The 19940-nt window shown below is 43.1% G+C and overlaps 4 protein-coding genes across 5 annotated transcripts; 2 read left to right on the forward strand and 2 right to left on the reverse strand.

The window, feature by feature from the left end:
* Nucleotides 1-1448: 1448 nt before the first annotated feature.
* On the reverse strand, nt 1449-8670 carry Sec24AB (Protein transport protein Sec24AB). Its single transcript, XM_064695969.1, has 10 exons — nt 8116-8670; nt 4140-6509; nt 3956-4082; nt 3398-3897; nt 3110-3335; nt 2422-3044; nt 2126-2358; nt 1961-2058; nt 1763-1901; nt 1449-1699 (listed from the first exon to the last, which is right to left on the reverse strand). Exons 2-10 carry the CDS (start codon nt 6474-6476, stop codon nt 1588-1590), a joined length of 4395 nt encoding a protein of 1464 aa, XP_064552039.1. The 5' UTR covers nt 6477-6509; nt 8116-8670; the 3' UTR covers nt 1449-1587.
* A 993-nt stretch (nt 8671-9663) lies between these two features.
* On the reverse strand, nt 9664-19580 carry LOC135437888 (oxysterol-binding protein-related protein 9). 2 transcript variants are annotated; one of them, XM_064695970.1, is made up of 15 exons: nt 19173-19580; nt 17220-17348; nt 16213-16434; nt 16068-16145; nt 14256-14520; nt 13391-13514; nt 12003-12419; nt 11790-11941; nt 11627-11728; nt 11392-11566; nt 11197-11332; nt 11051-11137; nt 10446-10567; nt 10240-10345; nt 9664-10174 (listed from the first exon to the last, which is right to left on the reverse strand). In XM_064695970.1, exons 1-15 carry the CDS (start codon nt 19293-19295, stop codon nt 10088-10090), a joined length of 2325 nt encoding a protein of 774 aa, XP_064552040.1. In that variant the 5' UTR covers nt 19296-19580; the 3' UTR covers nt 9664-10087. The 2 variants fall into 2 exon arrangements, with proteins under 2 accessions (XP_064552040.1, XP_064552041.1); XM_064695971.1 differs by lacking the exons at nt 13391-13514; nt 14256-14520; nt 16068-16145; ... (1 more) ...; nt 17220-17348; nt 19173-19580 and adding an exon at nt 12675-12814.
* On the forward strand, nt 14984-16068 carry LOC135437644 (uncharacterized). Its single transcript, XM_064695647.1, has one exon. The coding sequence runs from the start codon at nt 14984-14986 to the stop codon at nt 16025-16027; it is 1044 nt and encodes a 347-aa protein (XP_064551717.1). The 3' UTR covers nt 16028-16068.
* LOC135437890 (very long chain fatty acid elongase AAEL008004) lies at nt 17578-18999 on the forward strand. The gene is made up of 5 exons (XM_064695973.1): nt 17578-17727; nt 17809-17905; nt 18112-18205; nt 18269-18518; nt 18596-18999. Exons 1-5 carry the CDS (start codon nt 17712-17714, stop codon nt 18940-18942), a joined length of 804 nt encoding a protein of 267 aa, XP_064552043.1. The 5' UTR covers nt 17578-17711; the 3' UTR covers nt 18943-18999.
* Nucleotides 19581-19940: the final 360 nt, after the last annotated feature.

The raw sequence follows: 19940 nt of genomic DNA on the forward strand, positions 1-19940 counted from the left end.
TTGATATATAACAATTCAAATATTACAAAACCTTCAAAGGGCAATTTCTTGAGTAAATAAAGTCTGATCTTGAAGAGATATGCTTTAGATTTAGGACTAGTTAGTCGCTGTACACTAGATGGGCATTAACAAAATTTAATTCCAGAATATACCCCATTTTTATCGAAATGGTTTTAATTTAAGGCTGCGGATATTTTAATGCCAATCAATGTTCCCGATCTTTACGAGTCCAAGAAGGTATATCGTTTGCAAATCGGATGTGATATACCCAAGATAATAAACAATAACTTGATCTGTGCAAAGGTAATAGTTAATAGCATTTGGACAAATGGTGACATACAAATTATTTGCTTTATTTAAAATTTTATTTTTGCTTTCTATTTTTAATATATATGATTTATAGTTTATGGTACAACATACGTTAATTTATTTCGCTCGGTAGTTAATACATTTCAATGAAATAAATTGAATATTAGCAATTCCTTGAATCGTACAAAAGTTATTCTTCCAACTACTTTGCATGTGTGTGTCACCTTGAATTACCTATGTGTGTTTCAATTATTTACTTATGTTGTTGTATTTATGTATAATATATGTTTGTTTTTAAGCTTAAGACGAAACGTTCCTTAGAAGTCCATGCAATATCAAACAATACCAACTATATATACCTACTGTTCCCAATACAAACATTGAAATAAGTTGGCTAACTACATACGTTACAATGAACTAACTGCATACCATCGATTTGTCAATCCAATACCTTATAGATTAACTATATAAAATTATTATTTGGAAAATAAATACTACGGAAAACAGCTGAAGCAAAAGTAAAAATCAAAGCAATAACAAGCAAGCAACTAAATATTATAGGAAAACAAATTGAATTAATCGAAGAAAAAAAAAGGGTTTATATAATAGTTAAAGGCTTTGTTTTTTGGAAACCCAAAGCACTTGTGACTAAAAACAATATACAATTTGGGTTTATTGCTATAATAAATAACTTTGCTCTTCACTCTTCTTACTAGTATTTGCAGGCTATGAGGACTAAAAAATTGTGACAGCTTTTTGCCTTTCATTGTTTATTGTTGTTTGTAATTATTTTGTAAATTGTTGTTTCTTATTTATTTTTAGTGCAACAAATCAACAAATAAATAAATATATGCACTTTTTAAATTATCTATATCAAGGAGGACAACTATGTTTTTCTTTTCTCTTTCTTTTTTTTAGAACGAGCTACGATCTTCTCAATGTGCAGCTCTAGTTGTTACTTAGTTCTATCATATTTAACATTCTCATTCATTTACTTGTCTTATGCACTTAGTTTTACATATCTTTGTTTTGTGGAGTGGGGAGGGGGTGGTGGTGGTGGTGTGTGGGGGTTGGATGAACATATAATGCGTATCTAATATGAATCTGAGCTGGCTGCAGCAACTCCCGCCTGGCCTGGCTTGTCTGTCTACCTTTTAGTCACCAGAGTTTTTGTTTAATTTACTTTTTTTGTTTAGTTTTTCATTTCTTTTTTTTTTAAGTTCGAAGAAACTCGTATTTATGTTGCATACAATAGTAGTAGGATTTTCGACTTATGTACTATTTAACCTGAGCCCGAATGTGTTGCAAAAATTCATAATATGACAAACTAGATTCACTGCGATCGTCCGTTAATCTCTCAATAAACTGCGCCTTCGCAGTGCTTGTGTCCCTGCAAGAAAGAATTAAAATAAGCATCAAGATTTCAATTGGTAAAACCTTCAGTGGGACTCACCTGATAATTTGCACTAGGGGCGCGTAGGGCTTGTCGTAGTTCAGACGCAATATAAAACGCTTCAGCGCATCGTTCTCGGGGCTGACCACGTTGGGCAAACCGTATACATAATCGGCCAGTTCAGAGGTCGAGCTAATGCCTGCAGATGGGTTGCGTTAATATCAGAAATTATTGGATAAAATCATTTAATTAACTTACCCAGCAAAGCTTGCAGCACATCGGTGGGCACATTAAGGCCGACATAGAGCATTATCAGCGTGCCGCAGTCCATCACAAATATTGAACGCGAGTCCAGACTAAACGATAGAGGATCAATTAGATAGAGTTCAATCGATTTCTAGGGGGGGGGTGGTAAAATCTTACTGCTCCGCGGATAGTTGCAGGCGTTGCATTTCCGGCAGCAGTTCGTCATCATCCTCGTCGTCGTCCTGCGTTGTGGTCAAATTGGTGTTGCGCACATGGTAGACGAGTGCATCGATTTTGTACAGCTCGGGATAGATGTACTTCATGAGCTGATCCAGTGGCATCGTTTTCATGTTGTCCATGGCAAAGACGCGATCATCCAGGCGCGTGCTGGTGCCCACGCGAAAAGCGGGCTACGGTATAAAAGTGCAACAATTAGATAAAACCAACAATTATTGGAATAGGATGAGACTCACATGCTTGAGTAGCGCCAAAATGTAGAGGGGCAGCAGGGCCAAGCTGCGTGGTGCTATCAGTTGGCCACTCTGGCCGGAGGGCAGATTCTGTGCAATCTTAAATGCATTGAACACGTCGATGGTCGCATTGATGAAGGCGTCTCGTGCATCCGATAGATTCGATGCAGTCGAACGATCCACTGCCATTTTGGAGAGTAGACCCACAATGGCTTCCGTGTCGGCGGCATGCATTACCTCGGGCAGGGACGAGGTCACCGGCAGACACACAGTATGGACACGTATGCGTCGTTCGCCCTCGCTGTTCGTATAGAGCAGCGCCGCTTGGAAGCAAATGGTCTTCACATCGGTGAGGCTCTCCTCGTACGATATCTGCATGCCATAGCCGGCATCCGGATTGACATTTGGCAGCGACAACAGATCCGTGCTGCGCACAAAGAAGTTGCCATGGAATGTGTGCACCTGCAGGCCCCGTGTGCAGCGAATACGCATCACCGCCTCAAAGCCAATCTTGCGAGTGAGATAGCGCTTGAAGCACTGCTTAAACGAGTCCACCATATGCTGTTTGGTCTTCTGGTAAAGCGGAAAGTGGTGCACACAACCACCGCTATGTTTGCTAACGCCGGCTGCAGAACAAAGGCAAAGGATTAGAACACATATATATTTAAACACTCCATGGGAAGACACTTACATATGGTGGCCATATCGCTATACTGTTGATTCATCAGAAACAGATCGACTGCAATCTGATAGCCGGAGCACTCGAGAGCGAAACGCTTATAGAAATCCGTCGCTGGATTCAGATGGGCCACATCTTTAGCCGAGCGATTGTTGGGATCTTCGCGCGCTTCCAGCGCCCCAGGTCCCTTGTTGGGAAGGCACGATTGAAATACGGTTATACGTCCGCCAGATGCTTGCTGTGCAAGTGGATAAAGAATATAAATTAGATGCTTCAATTGTTTTGCTGCCGATCACTTACCATCAGCTTAAAGGCAACCTGCAGGGCTGCACCCAGCGCCGAGCCAGGATCATGGGTGTGGGAAAAGCGTTTGGGCAACTGCTTGAGCAGATCCCTTACCAGTTCCTTGCACTCCTTGAGATTAACCAACAAACTGTCTGGGCGCGGCAAGAAGGGATCGTCAATATCCAAGAGCGTCATCTCGTGCGGCTGATTTAGGCCCTCGGCCATGCTGTAGAAGTGCACAAAGCTATCGTAGCATATGAAACCCACTTGGGTGCGCGCATCACCCGGCATCTCGTCCAAATGGCGACTGAGCACCGAACAGGCTGCCTCCAAATAGCCGCTCTGTTGCGCTATTATTGACACATCGAACAGGAATAGATACATGGCCGGCTGTGGTGGACGCAGCATGTACTCCGACGGCGCTATGAACTCGATGGTGCTGGAGCGCACCTCGGGTCGCCGTGTCACATCGCCATAGGTCTTTGTAGCCGGATCAAACTGGAAGTCCTCGGGCACTGCTTATTGGAGTACATTAATTAATTGGAATCTTGTTTTAAGCTTGGCTTAACTTACACTCATTGACGCGATAGCAGAGATTGCATTTCCACATTTTGCTGTCCACAAAGTAGACAAATGGATTAATATAGGTGCGGCACAGGCGGCAGCGCACAATATTGACGCACTGTATCACGGGCAGGCTCTGTGGAAACAGCTAAGCGTTAACAATTTGTAAATTTGTTAAGATTCAGGCTCTTACGTTGACATCGCGAAACGGATGAATGACTATGCCGAGCGGCAGACGCGACTTTTGCAGCAGCGAATTGCTCTCCGGGATTTTGGCCAGGGTGCAGCGCATAATGCTCGGATTGCAGTTGATGGACTCGTGAAATTGATTGTGCAGCACGACCTTCGGTGGCGCAATCGTTGCCGGCGACAGGATATGCCTGTTCTGCATCAGATCAACGGTATCCTGGCCCCACAGTCGACTGAAACCCTGCTGCGTCACACTCAGCGGCTGCTGTGCCACACCCTGCGCCTGATACTGCAACGGCGCACCGCCCGGCTGCACTCCAAACATTCCGGGTGCAGTTAACTGCTGCTGCTGCTGTGGCAGCGGTGGCATCGCCTGTGGAAAGGCTTGCTTATACGGATATTGCTGCTGCTGCTGAGGGAGCTGTTGCTGCTGTTGCAGATGCTGCTGTTGCAGTTGCTGCTGTGGCTGTTGCTGCTGGGGGAGCTGCTGCTGGGGGAGCTGTTGCTGGGGGAGCTGTGGCAGATGCTGCTGCTGTGGCGGATGCTGCTGTGCCTTCTGTAGCTGTTGCAGATGCTGCTGTGGCTGATGCTGCTGTTGTGGAGGATGCTGCTGCAGTTGCTGCTGCTGCAGTTGCTGCTGTTGCAGATGCTGCAGCTGTTGATTTTGCTGCTGTTGCTGCTGCTGCTGCTGTTTAAGATGCTGCTCCATGGTTGATGGCGGTCCAAAGGGCGGCAGCTGCACTTGTGATAGCATACGCTGACTTGACGGCAGCGGCGGCGGCATAAAAGCCTGGGGCTTTTGCAGTGCAGTGGGCATGGCGGGCATAGCACTAACCAGCGGCTGCCACATCGGTGGCCGCTGCGCTGTTGGCGGTGCTGCTGCACTTGGCGCATTGTTGTTCTGTTCCGCGACAGCTGGTGCTGGGTGCACAGGCGCTGGAGCTCCCGGCGCCGGAGCCGTTGCCGTTGCCGGAGCTGGTATGCCGTATGCCAGTTTCTGTCCCGTGGGCGGCATTGGCCTTGGTACTGCCGTGACGCCACCAAACACGTTCGCTGGACTCGCATTGCGGGGCACAGCGGCACTAAAGGGCACAGCCATGGGATTGGGCAGGTTGGGCGCCAGTCCACTCGATGCCAGCAATGTATTGGCGCCGCTGGTGTCCAATTTCTCTGTGGGTCCAGCCAGGCCCGTTGCCACGGCACGGTAATCCTTACGCGCAAAAGATGCTGCCGGACTGGGTCCATTGCTGGGATTCAAATTCATTTTCTGCAGCTGGCTGGCCATACTGGAAACCTGGCTAACGGGTGGTTGCGCCTGTTGTGGCGCCTGCTGGGATGGCAATGAGGCGCCCGACTGACTGGCCGGTGGCTGTTGTGTAGGACCCGACTGACTCATCATTAGTTGTTGCGACGGCCTTGAGGCGCCCAATGTGGGGCCCAAGTTGCCGGCAGACGGTGGCATTGAGGCGCCCAATGTGGGACCCAAGTTGCCGGAGGACGGCGGCATTGAGGCGTTCAAAGCGTTGCCCGACTGACTGGCCGGTGGCGGCAACGTGGGACCCGACTGGCTGATCGTTAGTTGCTGTGGCGGCAATGTGGGGCCCAAGTTACCGGCAGATGGCGGCATTGAGGCGCCCAACGTGGGTCCCAGTTGACCAGTGAATGACTGCTGAGCCGACGGCATCGGAGTGCTTGACACGCCCTTCGACTGCTGCTGCTGCAGAGACTGCAATGAGCTGCCCAACGGACCCGCCACAAACTGCTGCTTGGATGGCGTTACTTTTGGTGGTGCAGCCGCTTCTGTCGAGACCAAGGTGGCATTGCTATTGATCAGACCAGGCGATGCCGTGCGTGACGAGTTGGCGCTCAGTGCGCCATTGCTGCCATTGGTAATAGGAGCAACTGGTGCGGCGGCTGTTGTGGGTCCGTTCAGCGTGGGCGGTCGCAGATGCGCGGGCAGATTACTGAGCGGTGCCGTCGGCGCTGGACCATTGCTCATGGGTGGCGGCAGAAATTTGTTCATCGCATTGTTATTAAATTGAGGCGGCAACAGTGCAGAGCCAGTGGGCGTGGCATTCATGGGATACTGCGTTGGCCGTTGAGGGAAATGATGAGCTGGTTTCTGCGGTGCAACGGGCTTTTGCTGCTGCTTTTGCTGCTGTTGCTGCTGGTGCAGGTAAATCTGCTGCTGCTGCTGCAGCTGGAGTTGCTGCTGCTGCTGCAGCTGTAGTTGCTGCTGCTGCTGTTCTTGTTGCTGCTGCTGCTGCGGCTGACCATTAACCAAGCCGCCAGAACTGCCATTTGGCGTGGGTGGCACAAAATTTGTATTGTATGCTGACATTCTGCGTTGGGCACTTCAATTCATGGAATGCAGCTGAAAATGTAGAAAGCGAATGCGTTAGTAAAGAGTAAGTAAATAAATTAAAGAGCATTAAGATGGGGTTCTAGGAAAAGCAGCCTGTAGGAGTGAAAAGTTACTGCAAAATAGTTGAATATAACATTTGTTTTTGCTCTTTGGGATCCGGTAAGATATTTCTTATTTGTACACGATTTTTGGGTATGGAGATGAGAGGAACACAGCATCTGTTTTGTCAGCTGTGGGTTGAGCAAATCTTCGATTTTGGTTCAAGTTCTTTAATCTCAACCTTGAATACCTTGCCCAGCAGGGCCGGGTAACGCTGGCAAGTGTCTGATAAATGTATCGAATATCTTAAATTGATTGCCGCACGCAGTCGTCTAATTTGACGTGTTAGGTCTGTACGTGAAGGCTGCAGCTGGGTAACTATTGTTGGTGCCTTATCTTATCGTCTCAATGGCAGAACCTTTATAAAACCAGAACTAGTTGACTCAGCTCTTTGCATAATCGCTGCCAAACGTGCTCAGATAACAACAACAACAACAACAAGAACAGACGCTTTGGCTGATAGATATGAACTACATATAACATATTTAGTATATTTGCTAAATATAATAGATACGAAACGTTGTTTAGTTAGCTGGGTGGCACTTTGCTTGGCACAGTTTTTCCGGAACAATTCATTTGAATAATACATATACCCTAAATCAATAACAACAACAATCCAATGAAGAACCCAAAAAAAAAAATGGTATTAGCCAAGTTAGCAAGCTAACGGGGCAACTTGAATTTCCAATTAACAGCAAAAGGTGACGGCTCATTGATGCAGGCTAATTGCCATTTGCATTGCACTTTGCGTAACGAATTTTTCTTGAACTTCTTGCCAGTTTTTTTATGGAGTTTTCTCTTACAAATACCCTAGTAGGGTTTTGGGTGTTTCGGCAATTGTTTGTTTAACTAACCTCACAGAAGCGATTGCTAAATGAATAAATTTTAGTATTATTAATAACTAATGTACATATTAAAAACAGTAATTTCGTTCGATCAAAATGTAACTTCTCAACACTCAGAAATTAAAGTTTTTACTTCTCAAAAATTGGCAACACTGTTTTCCAACGTTTTGTCCAAAATTAAGTAAATTGTATGCAAACAGCCTAGCTACTGATATATGTATATAGAAATATATACAGTCTGTAAGGGTATTTAATATGCAGCAACCCAAAGATAACTTTTCGTTTATCATTGGAAGAATATGTCAAGCTACGTGGTATTTAATTTACACACTGCGAAAGCGAACAAAAGCGACGCAGATTTGGTTTTGTAAAGTCGGTGGACTTGATAAAGCGTTTATTGAACTGAGAATGCGACATTGGAAGGGAGCTCAAGCTTGTCATGCCTTTACTACTGATCATTTGCTGCTGCTGCTGCTGCTGCTAATTATGCGCTCTGACAAAGCTGTTGAAAATGTGTTGCGTTTTATCAACCGTAATTGGCCATGTGATAAGACTAACTACTATGTGCAGGCATAGTACAGAGCAAAATGTTCTAATCAGCAAACGTTGATGACGTCGTCGTTGCCGGGCAGAGAGCGGAATGGAAGGGCATTTTCCTTTTTTAAGCTTACCTTTCTTGTCGTGAATGTTGCCAAACTAATGGGATCGCTGGAAAAAGGGCGTTGGAACGTGTGTTTGTGTGTGCCTGTGTGTGTATGTACTTGACCAGCACTTGCACTTTGTAGTTGGCTCTTCTTCTTCCCCTGCGCTCGTTAATTGACTTCTGTAGCATTCACACACTTTTCACTGCGTTCTCGCCCAATGCTGTGGTGTACTCTTCTTCTATTGTGTTTGCAGTTGCAGTTGCAATGGGGCGCTTTGTATTAATAATTCCTTTGCAATTGGCACGCAACAAACGAAATTTCTATTTTTTTTTCTCTTTTTTTAGCTGACAATGAACAACGGCGCTGCCTTGCGGGCTTCGGCCTCTATCTCACACACAATCACTCTCGCTCTCTGTTAGTCAGTGAACGATTTTCACGTTTTCGCCAATGTATTTGGTGCGTACTTGTTGAATTTGCTTAAACACAGTTCCAGCACCGATTCACCGTTTAATTTAATGGACCAATTGCGTGCAAAACTTTTTGCATTGCAATTTCAGCCTCTAAATACACCTAAACACTAAAATTTAGAGCCACGTCAATTTGTGAAATAAGCTGGCACCACTACCAAATGTCAAACTGCAGCGTTGCCACCGTTCACAAATCAGGTTCAAATGAACAAACTCTTTGGCGCGTAACTCACAAATTTTAAAACATGAACGAATGATATTCATTTGCACTAACAATGTTTATTTTGTAATAATCGTATAATGGCTGATTTTAAATCTATGTGGGTAGTGTGTTTTATTTTTGTATAACTTCTAGGGAGAAATTCGTTAAAATATTTGTTTGTAGGCATTTCAGTATTGCTTTCATATTTTTTATTCATATGTGGCTGTCTGTATACTTGTGTATATTTGATTATTTTTAACAATATTAAAAGCGTATTATTCTTTATTCGTTTCATTTTGCGTTAACTTTGCGTGAGAGTATTCGGTAGTTTACAAAGAAAAATATAGCTTTGCCGTGCGGTAGTTGAACTGTTGGCAAATGCCAATTAAATTATATGCTAACTATATTTGAATACTATAAATTGATATTTTGCTTTTTGCAGACATTTCGTTGGAGTTTTGGCTGCGGGTTTGTAAGTAAAGCTTTCTTCTTTATCTTTGTGACAATGGAATTGAAAAATATATATAATACTAAAGTTATTGTTATTTGTTTTATTTGACAAAATCAATTGTGCTGTTGCCTAAAGTTTTGAAAACAGGAATTAATTATTAATAGTATTTGTATCTATTAGATATCATTTGTATTGTATTTCATCTATTAGAGTCTTTTATTTAAAAAATAGAATTTCTATGCTTAAATCTCTAACATTTTTCTGTAATCTACAACTTTTGTATTACATATCGCATAATGTGTTTTCGTATTGTAAAAGGTATTCTTTTAGGTGTTCTCTGTTTTGCAGTTTACTGCGATTGCCTTTGAAACACGCTAGTACATATGTAATTAATAATATGTTGCTTTATACGAGTATGTTGCGAAGAGACTATATTAAAGTGTTTGCTCTCTATATTATTATTTATTGCAGTTTATATTAGATTTATTAAATTTCAACCATTATTTGTTTAGGTGCTTACGTTGTGTCGTTCAACTATTGCTGCTTTTAACTGTCTACTTAAACTTGGCGTTTGCCTTTTCTGTTTGTTGTGTGTTATGTGTATAAACTATTTACAATTATTAAACGGATTCTAGATGTTTCCTTATCGCTTATCTCATATCTCATAATTCATTATACTGTAAAACATTAAGTTTCCTGCATATGTTACGTTGTATCGTCGTTAGTGTTTGTGTCTGGGATTTGCGCACTTCAGGATATTATACAATAGTTGAGGCTCCTCATTCTTGATATGAATCACATATATCTTTACATAGAAATATAGATATATATGAAGAAAAACATTGGTGTTGGCGTTTCTTCTGGCTCCCAATTCATGCATTATCTTTTGGCCTCCTTTTCCTGCAAATACATGCGCTGACTCAGCGGCTTTGTATATATCCAATTATCGCCCACGGGTTTAAAGTGCTTTGAGTAAATTAAGGTTAAAAAATTTATAATATTTTACCCCAAAGAGCATAAATCTAGCATACCTTATGCTCCCAAGCTAGGTCATATTCCTTGCGAACCTTGGCCTGATCACGCTGCTGCTGCTCCACAACAAATTTGGCATTGGTGGCGCGCTCAATGTCATTAAATCTATTTGGGATGGAGTTTAATATATTAATTAAATATAAGTTTAATTTATAAAAAAAAAATAAATGCAGCTAGTTAGTTATATGCAAAATAAGAATTTTACTTGAGTCCCGCAGTCACTTCCTTCCAAACACGCCGCGATTCATATTCATCCTGCTCAACGATTGGTCGAACTTGTTTCTTAAATATGGGTATGCGATTTACGTCGACGAATACTTCGGTTTTCTAGAAAATTAGAGATTCACGTGGTAGTCAGCATTTGAAGAAACAAAAACACACAGAGACACAACATCTACACAACAATATGATGTAGTGGGAGTTCAAAACGTGGGCAGGCAGTTTAGTATTGGTTTTGGTTTGGTCTAGGTTGAGGTTTAATTTTCTAGATAAACAAAGTAAGCACACACAGAGAAATGTGTTCCCAAATTATTTAAGAGAAAAGTACAAGTATCGCTAAAAGTAAATTGGAGCAGTTTAAAGACGGGCAGGTATATATGTAGGTGGATAGGTTGAAAGTTGGATAGATAGTTAGATGTAGCTGCCAACTCGTAGTGTTGTTCGAGGCAGCGTATTAGGCGTTTACAGAAAAGGATAGCAAAAAAAGGGTTTCAACTTTAACAAGTACATTAGCAAAAATTGTTCAATATACAACTCTACATACAGGAATTATAACTTAGGTTGAATCCAGCATGCCAGCATGCAACTTACGTTCTTATCATGCCACTTGGCCTCCATTAGTCCGCTCCACTCGCCGGCAATCGATACAAATGGCTTCTTATCATTGGGCGAATAGATCTAAGTAAAATATAACTCATAATATATTTGGAAAATTATATATATTTTTTATACTGCACCTCGGCGCTGACTTTGTTTCGCTTGCCACCATAGAAGGGCTTTGTGAGAAACTCCACGTTGGCATAGTAGCCGGTCTGTGGGCATTTGATTTCGACTGAGCCGCCCAGCTCAATCCAAGGCACCGTTAAAATAGACCTTGAAAGCGCAAGCATTTGATTAATTTTGACCAGCTTATTTATTTAATTATTACATACCTGCCATAACCGTTTGGAAACGTAACAATGTACTCCTCGCTGCGATCCACCAGGGTAACGACACCCTCGCCTATGTTGTGCACGCCAATGGATAAGCCCAGGAATTTCGATTTCGTCCAGACATGAGCAGTAAATGTTATTTTCTTATTGTAATGCTCTGCATAAAAGGCTGAAACTGTAAAACAAAAATGGAGATCAATTGATGCTTACTGCTTAGCAACGAGAGTTAACCCACTTGGCGGATGATGCGACACTTGCTCCGCTAAAAATGTTAGCTGATCCCGCCGGCACCAGGGTACAGGACCGTCACGCACCTCATTTCCATCTTGGGTTTCACCTAAAGCATAGAAAACGAATTAGAAACAACGAATTAGTAAAACTTATTGCTATTGGGCTACCTGGAATATCCCAATGGCACTGAAATACTTCGCCCAGTATGGGATTGTAGGGCTTTTTGGCCACCGCGCTCTTACGACCCGCATGATAGGCGCTCATATACCAACGGCAAACCTGCACAATGCGATCGCGTGGGTCATCCAGCTCCGAGATTCTAGAAGCGATATAATTTTTTTACGATTATTTTTTACTGTTTTAAAATAAAATAAACTTACTTGAGAAACAAATCGGGATGGGCAAAGTAATCGGCATACATTTCGAGCAAAGAGCGACGCTCCAAGATGAACGTGGGCAGCACCACCTTGGTGAGATCCATACCGATCTTCACCTGCGACAATAGATGCGTTATCATTGATCCGTGCGCCTCCATGCTGAGGTCCATCTCCTCCTCCTCTTCGTAGAGTGCATCATAATCGATGCCATTGTCATAGCTAGACGAGCGAGAGCTTGGCACCTTGCTCGACCCTGTCTCATCGATTTCCGGCAGTGTCGCACGCCCAACTGTCGTTGTTGTTGTTATAGTTGTGGTAGCTGCTTTTGCTGCTGTGGCTCCGGCCAAATCACCGCCGCCAACATAACTGTCCTGCGGCTTTTCGTGCGTGGGCGATGTCTCTGCAAAGCCACGCGTGGCGCTGCAAATAAATTCCAAACTTGTTGATTAAAATCCTGTATGCCAAAAGGACCTGGATCTGGATGTGTGTACATAATTTATGAATTGTCAAAATTTTAATCTTTAAATGATGTCAGCCTTGGCACACGCAAGCGGTCCTGCCTCCCTTTCACTCACCCTTTCAACGGCTCTCTACGTGCCTTGGCTCATTTACAGTTTATAAAACAGACACAAACGCACACAATTACACACGAACACAATTGCAAGAAGTGCTTACCTTAGGCTAACGCGACGTACCCACTTCTTAAACATGGCAACACTGGCGATGCTGTCAGATGTGGATGCGAATGCAGTTTAAGCTGCATACGAGTCTTTAAAATGGCGATTGCAAACTTTTGTTTTGCATACTTTGCGGCGCCAGCTGTGCGCAACAAAGCAAACAGCTTATACATACACACCACATACACACACAAAAACCAAGGAATCACAATCACATACACACACAGAAGCATAAATCAAAGTGGAAACTATGAGCAAATCGTCATTTGAAAGAAGGAAATAATATGAAGAATGGCGCACAGTCGACAGTCAACAGTCAGCGACGAACGCAACTAGAAACTGACAGGACGAAATCGTAAATTGCACGACGTACCCCGGAGGCCTGGGCAAAGGACGACAACAACTGCTTGTCAGCTGTGACGTGTTGGCGTTGCCAAATCGGCTGACGGTGCAGCTTGCAAAATTGCATAAATTATTTACAGGCGACTGACCAACTTAAACACTATGCACGCAAATGTGTGTGTTTCGGATACCTGGGCTGCAATTGCATTGGGCATGCGCCCGCCAAATAAAATGTTACGAGAGGCAGCTATATATATATACAAGCGAACATGTATATATGTACATACTTTGCAGTTGTACGCATTTTTAGAGCCGGCATCCGTTAACATGGCAACGCTGGCAGATAACTGTTGTTTATCTCTGCACACTTACCATCCAATCGGTGAGCTACCCACACTGGTGAAGGGATCATCGTAGGCATCATAAAAGTCTTCTTCACCTTCGCTGCTCGAATAAGAGGTTTCTGGCACGACCAGACCCAATGGCGCAGTGATGGCTGTAATGAAACAAACACATATAGACATATAAAGCAATTGCATTTTACGCAAGTTTCAATAGCCAATTCATCGATTAGCAACTCATTAACGAGCCACTTGGGCCATACATATGCACTCAGACATGCATACACGCATACGTATGTGTGCGACCCTGAATGCATGTAATGCCATATTTTGTTCACAAACACTACATGCATAATGGGTATGTAAAGCTTGCAGTGGCGTACAGAAGTTTAAATACCCTAACAAGAATATTGCACAGTAATTTACATGCTAAATGAAAACTGTTTTAGAAAATAGATTCAATGAACAGCGGATAAAGCTTGAAGCTGTTATAATATTTATAAAAGGAATGCAAATCTATCATGTTCGATAAAAATAGATTTAAAAATTGTAAAATTGAATTTTATACATTGGAAATAAAAATGATAGAAAATAGGACAAAGACGATTCCCTTGTAACGCTTTCTATACTGTCCAAAATATTTTTTAAAAATCTTTGCATCTTCGATGAAGAGATTAAAAACAGAAAAACTGCTTCTCAAATAGTTATCCATGCAGGACAACGAGATAAGATAGTCTCTTCATATAATGATAAAAATACATGCAGATTATGCGATTGCAAATCTCTTAACTAATTCGAGATACCCTCGCGAAATGTAAATCAAACAGTCAAATCTAAAGAAACATGCAGCGAAAATGTGACCGTCAGAATGTATTTTACACATGGATGACATTTACCATTTTCCGTTGCTGAATCATCCTCATCGTCGCCCGCCAGTTCGCTCTTGAGAGCGTCGTTCGCCTTACCGCTGCCGCCGCTGCTGCTGCTGCTGCCGCCACTGTGGCCCATGACTGACGGGCCCGTCGCCGCTGCCATCAGCATGCCTGTCGTTGTTGTTGTTAGCGTAGTGGTGGGGCCATTGTAAATGCCATTGATGGGGTGCGCCATATTTTTGGCAATTTGTAGACTAACAATCGAGTGTTTGATATGATCCAACATAGCCTGCGAATGCAAAACGTCAAAACAAATCAAATAAGAACAAAATAAAAAGCCAGCGCAAAAAGGTGTCAAGACCTCGATTAAATAACCATGTCGGATGGACTGTGCCGCCTGCCCGCCTGCCTTCCTGCCTGTTTATTATTTTTGTTCCGCAAAAACAGTTTGCCTCGAAGTTTGCCAAAGAAATGAACAGCTGGGTTGTGACTGCAGCTGGCGCGAGCTCGCAAATTTTCTCATACAACCACCTCATGCATATCTAATAATACACCCGGCTGGGCCCAGCTAAGGCTCTAACCCTGAACTTGCATTGCCAATCAATATTTCATCTGCTCGCCTGCCAGAACTGTGACTAAAAATTCCAAAAAAAAAAAAAAAAATGTTATAAACAAATTGTAAAGCATTTCACATTGTTCACACACACACACACCACAAAACGATAAGTCATATTTTATCTAATTGGCTAATTATGGATGACGAGCTGCTTGATCCCATGGAGCATAGCATAGATGAGCTACGCGACCAGTTTGAGCGATACAAGATCCGTTGTGCACAATTGTTTAATGCGAAAGATGCCCAGGAAGACAAGTTACGCTTGGAAAAGCAGCTGCAGGATCTACGCGCGGATATTGATGAGCTGCGCACAGAAATGGCAGTTCTGCAGATACGACAGTCGGATCTAATTGGTTGGCACGATGTCGATGCCATCGAGGAGTTGCCCGCCAACCAAAATGATTTCAGCCTAGTCGTTGGCGAGCAGTCCGAGGCCGATGCTAAAGCTGCCAAGCTAGAGCTAACAGAGTTGGAAGAAGAGTCGGACGGCAAGCTGGTTATCAGCTGCGGCTCTAGCCCGTGTGTGTTTGAGCATTGCCGCCGGCGCGTGGATAGCCAGCTGCTATTGCTGCACTACCTCTGCGATCACAATGAGACCGTCGCCTCCCAGCGCTGCCACAAGCTGGGCGAGGGCCAGCGTGTCGTGCTGTCCTTTGATACCCGCAGCTGTCACTTTAAGCAGAACCATGTGATTGGACTGCTCGCCTATAGCGGCTCTCTGCTGCAGCAAGAGCAATTGCTGACATCGCCGCGCCGTGAGATCTACAACAGTTTTCTGCCGCAGGAGCATGCGCACCTGGCCAGCGATGTGCCCGTTGTGGTGCTCATTTGCAAGACGGCTGCTAATTCTGCACTGCAGGATAAGCAGCTAGGACACCGCGTCCTCACACATGCCAATCTCAAGGATCAGGTGTTTGTCATTTGGCTGGCAACGCCACACGATCAGCTGCAGCTGAATGCTACACTGAGACTGTGCGGACGCGATGCGGCCCTTCAGGCCAGCACGATTATAGCCATACATCAGGTGCGTCACAGCCAGGACACGTGCCACTTTATGCCAGTGGATGCCAGCCACTGGCGTCTATCCTTTAGCGAGATGGAAAAGATTTCGAATAATTTCCGTGATGAGCTGCATCTGGAGATTGCCCTAACTGAGCTGAGTGGCAGGTTGTTTGTTTAGCTCTGCCGTTGGTTGCTTAATAAAGTTGCGTCTAACTCACACTTGCATTGTCCTGCAGCGCCTTGCACTTGGCCTGCTCCGTGACGTCGCTTAGCTCAGCGATGCGTTTGTCCAGCGCCTGTTTTGGGAGTAGGATTTGATTACACAAGAGTTTGGCTGCATACATAAAGGAATCGCACACTCACATTGGTTTGGTCTATCATCAGCTGTAAATAGGCATCCGCTTCGGAAACACGTCGCCCCACCAGCTCCAAGTGATTCGCCCGTTTGCTGCTCGACTCCTTCGTGTAGCCGCCGGCAAGGTAGAAGGCGCTCTGACTGTCCCACAGACGCGAACGATTCGCGTGCCGTCTTATTGTGTCCTCCAGACGTCGCACCCACTGCTCACGCTCATCGCTGTGCCGAGCCTGTCGTTGGCCGTTCAGTTGAAAGGTTCGGTGGTTGGGCAGTCGTTCGTTTCGTTTGCCAATAAGTTTTATCGTTACAATAAGGTTGAGCAGCGCCGCAAAAGGGGGGTAAAAATGCAGAGCCAAAAACAAAATCAGTGAAAATAAATAAATGAACTTGACCCAGAGTTTGGGTGTGTGTCAATGAGTGGGTCTTCAGAGTTCAAAAGTTTGCTGCCCACACGACATAAAAATCATATCAACATTTATTTCAATACCCTGTAAAGCGGTTGCAACTGGTATATTAAGCTTTATATCTAGCAACCAAATTTGACCATTAAAAATTATTCATGAGATGCGTATCGCATAGAAGGAGACATCTTCGACCCCATAAAGTATATATATTATAAATCAGAATCAACAGCCGAGTTGATATAGTCATGTCTGTATGTTCCTCTATCTGTTTTTATGTGAACTATTAACTCTCAGTCTTAAAGCTAGTCTTGAAATATTGCAAAATATTCAATTTTTCAAGATATTTTCATCAAAGTCAGCATTTAAGGGCTTCACTATTCTCGCATATCTGCAAACCCATAAGGCAAATGTCTACAAGGGTATTGAAATATTCGGCTTTAAGGAAACACATCTGTTTGGATAAAAATAGAGCTCAAAGATTATGGCCAATTTTCGTTTTCAAACTTAATTTAAAGCAAATATCTTGATCCGAAGAAGGTCGAAAAATATCCGCTAGTTTTATATAGAACATTATTTTTATACAAAAATGCGACTTCTAAGAACACAATTACCTGAAAATGAAAGGTCTTGTGATCGACAGTTATGGTGAATGTATTATCCTCTTGATCGTCAATGCCAATGAGCGCATCCTTTAAACGAACGCAGCCGCGTCGCACGCCTTTCATCATTTTCTCCTTTGACTGTAAATGGAAAACATAGATACACTTAGCTATAGAAAAAATTGTAAAAACTACGCAATTTGGAGCAGAAAAACTTTGAGCACGCGTCGGTCTTGTGACGTGTGCCCATAGGCCAACGTCAGGCAAAAAAAAAAAAGCCAAAATGGTCAACGACACAGTTTAAAATTGGTTGTTTTTTTTTGGAATAAATTAATGGTGTTTGCTGCGAAGCTAGGCGATTAAAAATCAACGTGAGCATTTGACAATTGCCCAGATATCAGCGATAAGTCGCTCGCATTGGAACGTGAACAGTCTCGGGGCTAATCGGCACGGATCAATCTAATTAGAACGCAGGACTCAGAGTAAAATTTCCAAAAAAAAAAAATGGACGCGCCAACAAGTGAGAATCTGTGGCATACTTGTTTTTTCTTCGTGTTCTTAATTACACTCTATAATATACATAATTAATTTGTGTTTTAAGCACTTGAGTTTGATCATCCTGCGATAATGTCTACGCCTTGGTTTATGCTTGGCGCCTTGGGTATATATTTGCTATTAGTTACGAAACTGGGACCAAGGTGAGTATTGATTCCAGTCAGCACTCAGCTATAAACAAATTGAATTTTAATGATATTGTGAGAATAATTTAGGCGCGCACTCTACACTTTGTACATTGAAATAAAAAGAACAGAAAGAAGATAATTACCAATTCAATTGAGCTGTACTCTATTCGCCTAACTGAAATTACAAGTTTAATCAAATTGGGCATTTTATATATTTTAAGCTATATGCACTCTCGAGCGCCCTACGAACTGAAAAAACTGATCATAGTGCATAATATTGTGCAGGTCATTTCGTGCATATTCGTTGTCTATGAGGTGGGTGCCCAAAAGATCTTTAAATTGGTATTTTTGAGTTTAGAGAACTTGATTTCATTGCAGATATTGCACATAACTGAATACACAATCATATACTTTTGGAAATGCAGCGTCTTGGAGGAGACGCCCGAGCGTATGAAGCGACATTATCGCTTGGCATATTTCCTATTTTGGCTGAAGCTGTCCGAGCTCATGGAGACAATGATATTTGTGCTGCGCAAGAAACAAAATCAAGTGACCAAGCTGCATGTATTCCATCATATAACCACAGTAACTCTCATCTATATGCTGATCAATCATAATCGCAAAAATGGTGGGTGAACTGTTCCTTATTTTGTCTAAGTGTTGTCCCTGAAGGACTATTCATATATGTGATTCTTCATTTTGCAGGCTGTGATGCGCTGTTTCCCATACTGCTCAACTCCAATGTGCATATTGTTATGTACACGTATTATCTGATTGCCGCCGTGGCGGATAAGGCGACGTTGCGTGCTTTAATGCCCGTTAAGAAGTCAATTACCGTTATGCAAATGTCGCAATTTATACTAATTATGGTCCATGCAACATTTGTATCGATGAATTGCGGTGTGGATCAGAAAGTCTTTATATATTTCATATTTGTGATTACGCTCATGCTCTATGGGTTCTACGACTTCTATCGAAGCTCCTACCAGAGCTCGAAGCGCAGGAAAAGCGAAGCAGCAGCAGCAGCCGCAGCTCAGGCAAAATTACGTTAAATAAATAAATATCCATATGTATGTTTGTATGTATGTATGTACACACAAACAAACTCATATGCACACGCATTTTTTGATTAATTGGCGACGTTGATTGCGGGAAGCGACTCTGTTTAATTGTCGTTGACTGGGCAGATAAGATAACAATTAACGCAGCTCCAATTTAAGTAGATAAAAGCAAAAAGTTTCCATCACTTGTCAAATGACACACAGAAGTGAGGATCACTCACCGTATAGTAGGACAGCAGGCCCGCGTTCTCGTCCAGAACGAAGAAGCGATACTGCCAGCCCTTCATCACGTTTGTCCATTTGCTCAGTGTGCCCTCCAATGTGCCGGCCGAGGTGGATGCCATGTTTCAACTGCTGCTAGGGCTGCGGATGCTACAGCTACTGGGCGCCGATGGTGATGCCACTGCCGCCGTTGTCAGCTGATCTCCTGGGCTACCGTTTGAGCGGTGTGTGAGTGAGATGTTCGCTGGTGTTTGTGCCTGGTGACGCAACAGTCCTCCTACTCGCTCGTTCAATCCAAACTTTACTACAACTGTAGCAGGGCTTGGAAAAACAAAGCATTTATTGTTATGCCGTGATTGTGCCTGCTTATTAATGGTTCGCTTGTTGTCTCGCTCAATAGAGCGAGTGAGGTAATCGGAAAAAGGGTTGTCAATGCACGCAAATTTCGCTGGTATTTTTGCTTTCTCCAATGCGGTAACACTGTCTTTTTGTTTACATTAAAGTAATCGGCGGCAAAAACTTATCGGAAAGCACTTATCGAAAACAAATATGCCGTTAAAGCAATCCAATAGCATAATTACGAAATCGTGGACTTTATTCAAAAAACTGTTTTTTTAAAACTAGGTATGAATGACTGAATATTTTTATGCAGCAATGAAATTAACAAATTCGTATAGTGTTTTTGCCCATAACCATTAAAATCATCGGAACAGATTTTAAGAAGTTCTCATTTTTCTATTTCTATCATATCATCCTATATTAATGCA

The sequence above is a fragment of the Drosophila montana genome, unplaced genomic scaffold (assembly GCF_035044405.1).
Source record: "Drosophila montana isolate Dmon_TW-CO22-7 unplaced genomic scaffold, ASM3504440v1 contig_3833_1, whole genome shotgun sequence".
Taxonomy (NCBI): Eukaryota; Metazoa; Arthropoda; class Insecta; order Diptera; family Drosophilidae; genus Drosophila; species Drosophila montana.

Bases quoted from the DNA above. Each gene is read 5' to 3' on its own strand.
- Sec24AB (XM_064695969.1), bottom strand. From the start codon at position 6,476: ATGTCAGCATACAATACAAATTTTGTGCCACCCACGCCAAATGGCAGT. The intron at 3,336-3,397 runs GTAAGTGATCGG...CCACTTGCACAG, and splicing joins AGGTTGCCTTTAAGCTGATG to CAAGCATCTGGCGGACGTAT. The intron at 1,902-1,960 runs GTAAGTTAATTA...ACCCATCTGCAG, and splicing joins TGTGCTGCAAGCTTTGCTGG to GCATTAGCTCGACCTCTGAA.
- LOC135437644 (XM_064695647.1), top strand. From the start codon at position 14,984: ATGGATGACGAGCTGCTTGATCCCATGGAGCATAGCATAGATGAGCTA.
- LOC135437890 (XM_064695973.1), top strand. The intron at 18,206-18,268 runs GTGGGTGCCCAA...ATTTCATTGCAG, and splicing joins GCATATTCGTTGTCTATGAG to ATATTGCACATAACTGAATA. The intron at 18,519-18,595 runs GTGGGTGAACTG...TTCATTTTGCAG, and splicing joins CAATCATAATCGCAAAAATG to GCTGTGATGCGCTGTTTCCC.
- LOC135437888 (XM_064695970.1), bottom strand. From the start codon at position 19,295: ATGGCATCCACCTCGGCCGGCACATTGGAGGGCACACTGAGCAAATGG. The intron at 11,138-11,196 runs GTGCAGTATAAA...TATTTTACTTAG, and splicing joins GAAACAAAGTCAGCGCCGAG to ATCTATTCGCCCAATGATAA. The intron at 10,346-10,445 runs GTAAAATTCTTA...CATCCCAAATAG, and splicing joins GAAGTGACTGCGGGACTCAA to ATTTAATGACATTGAGCGCG.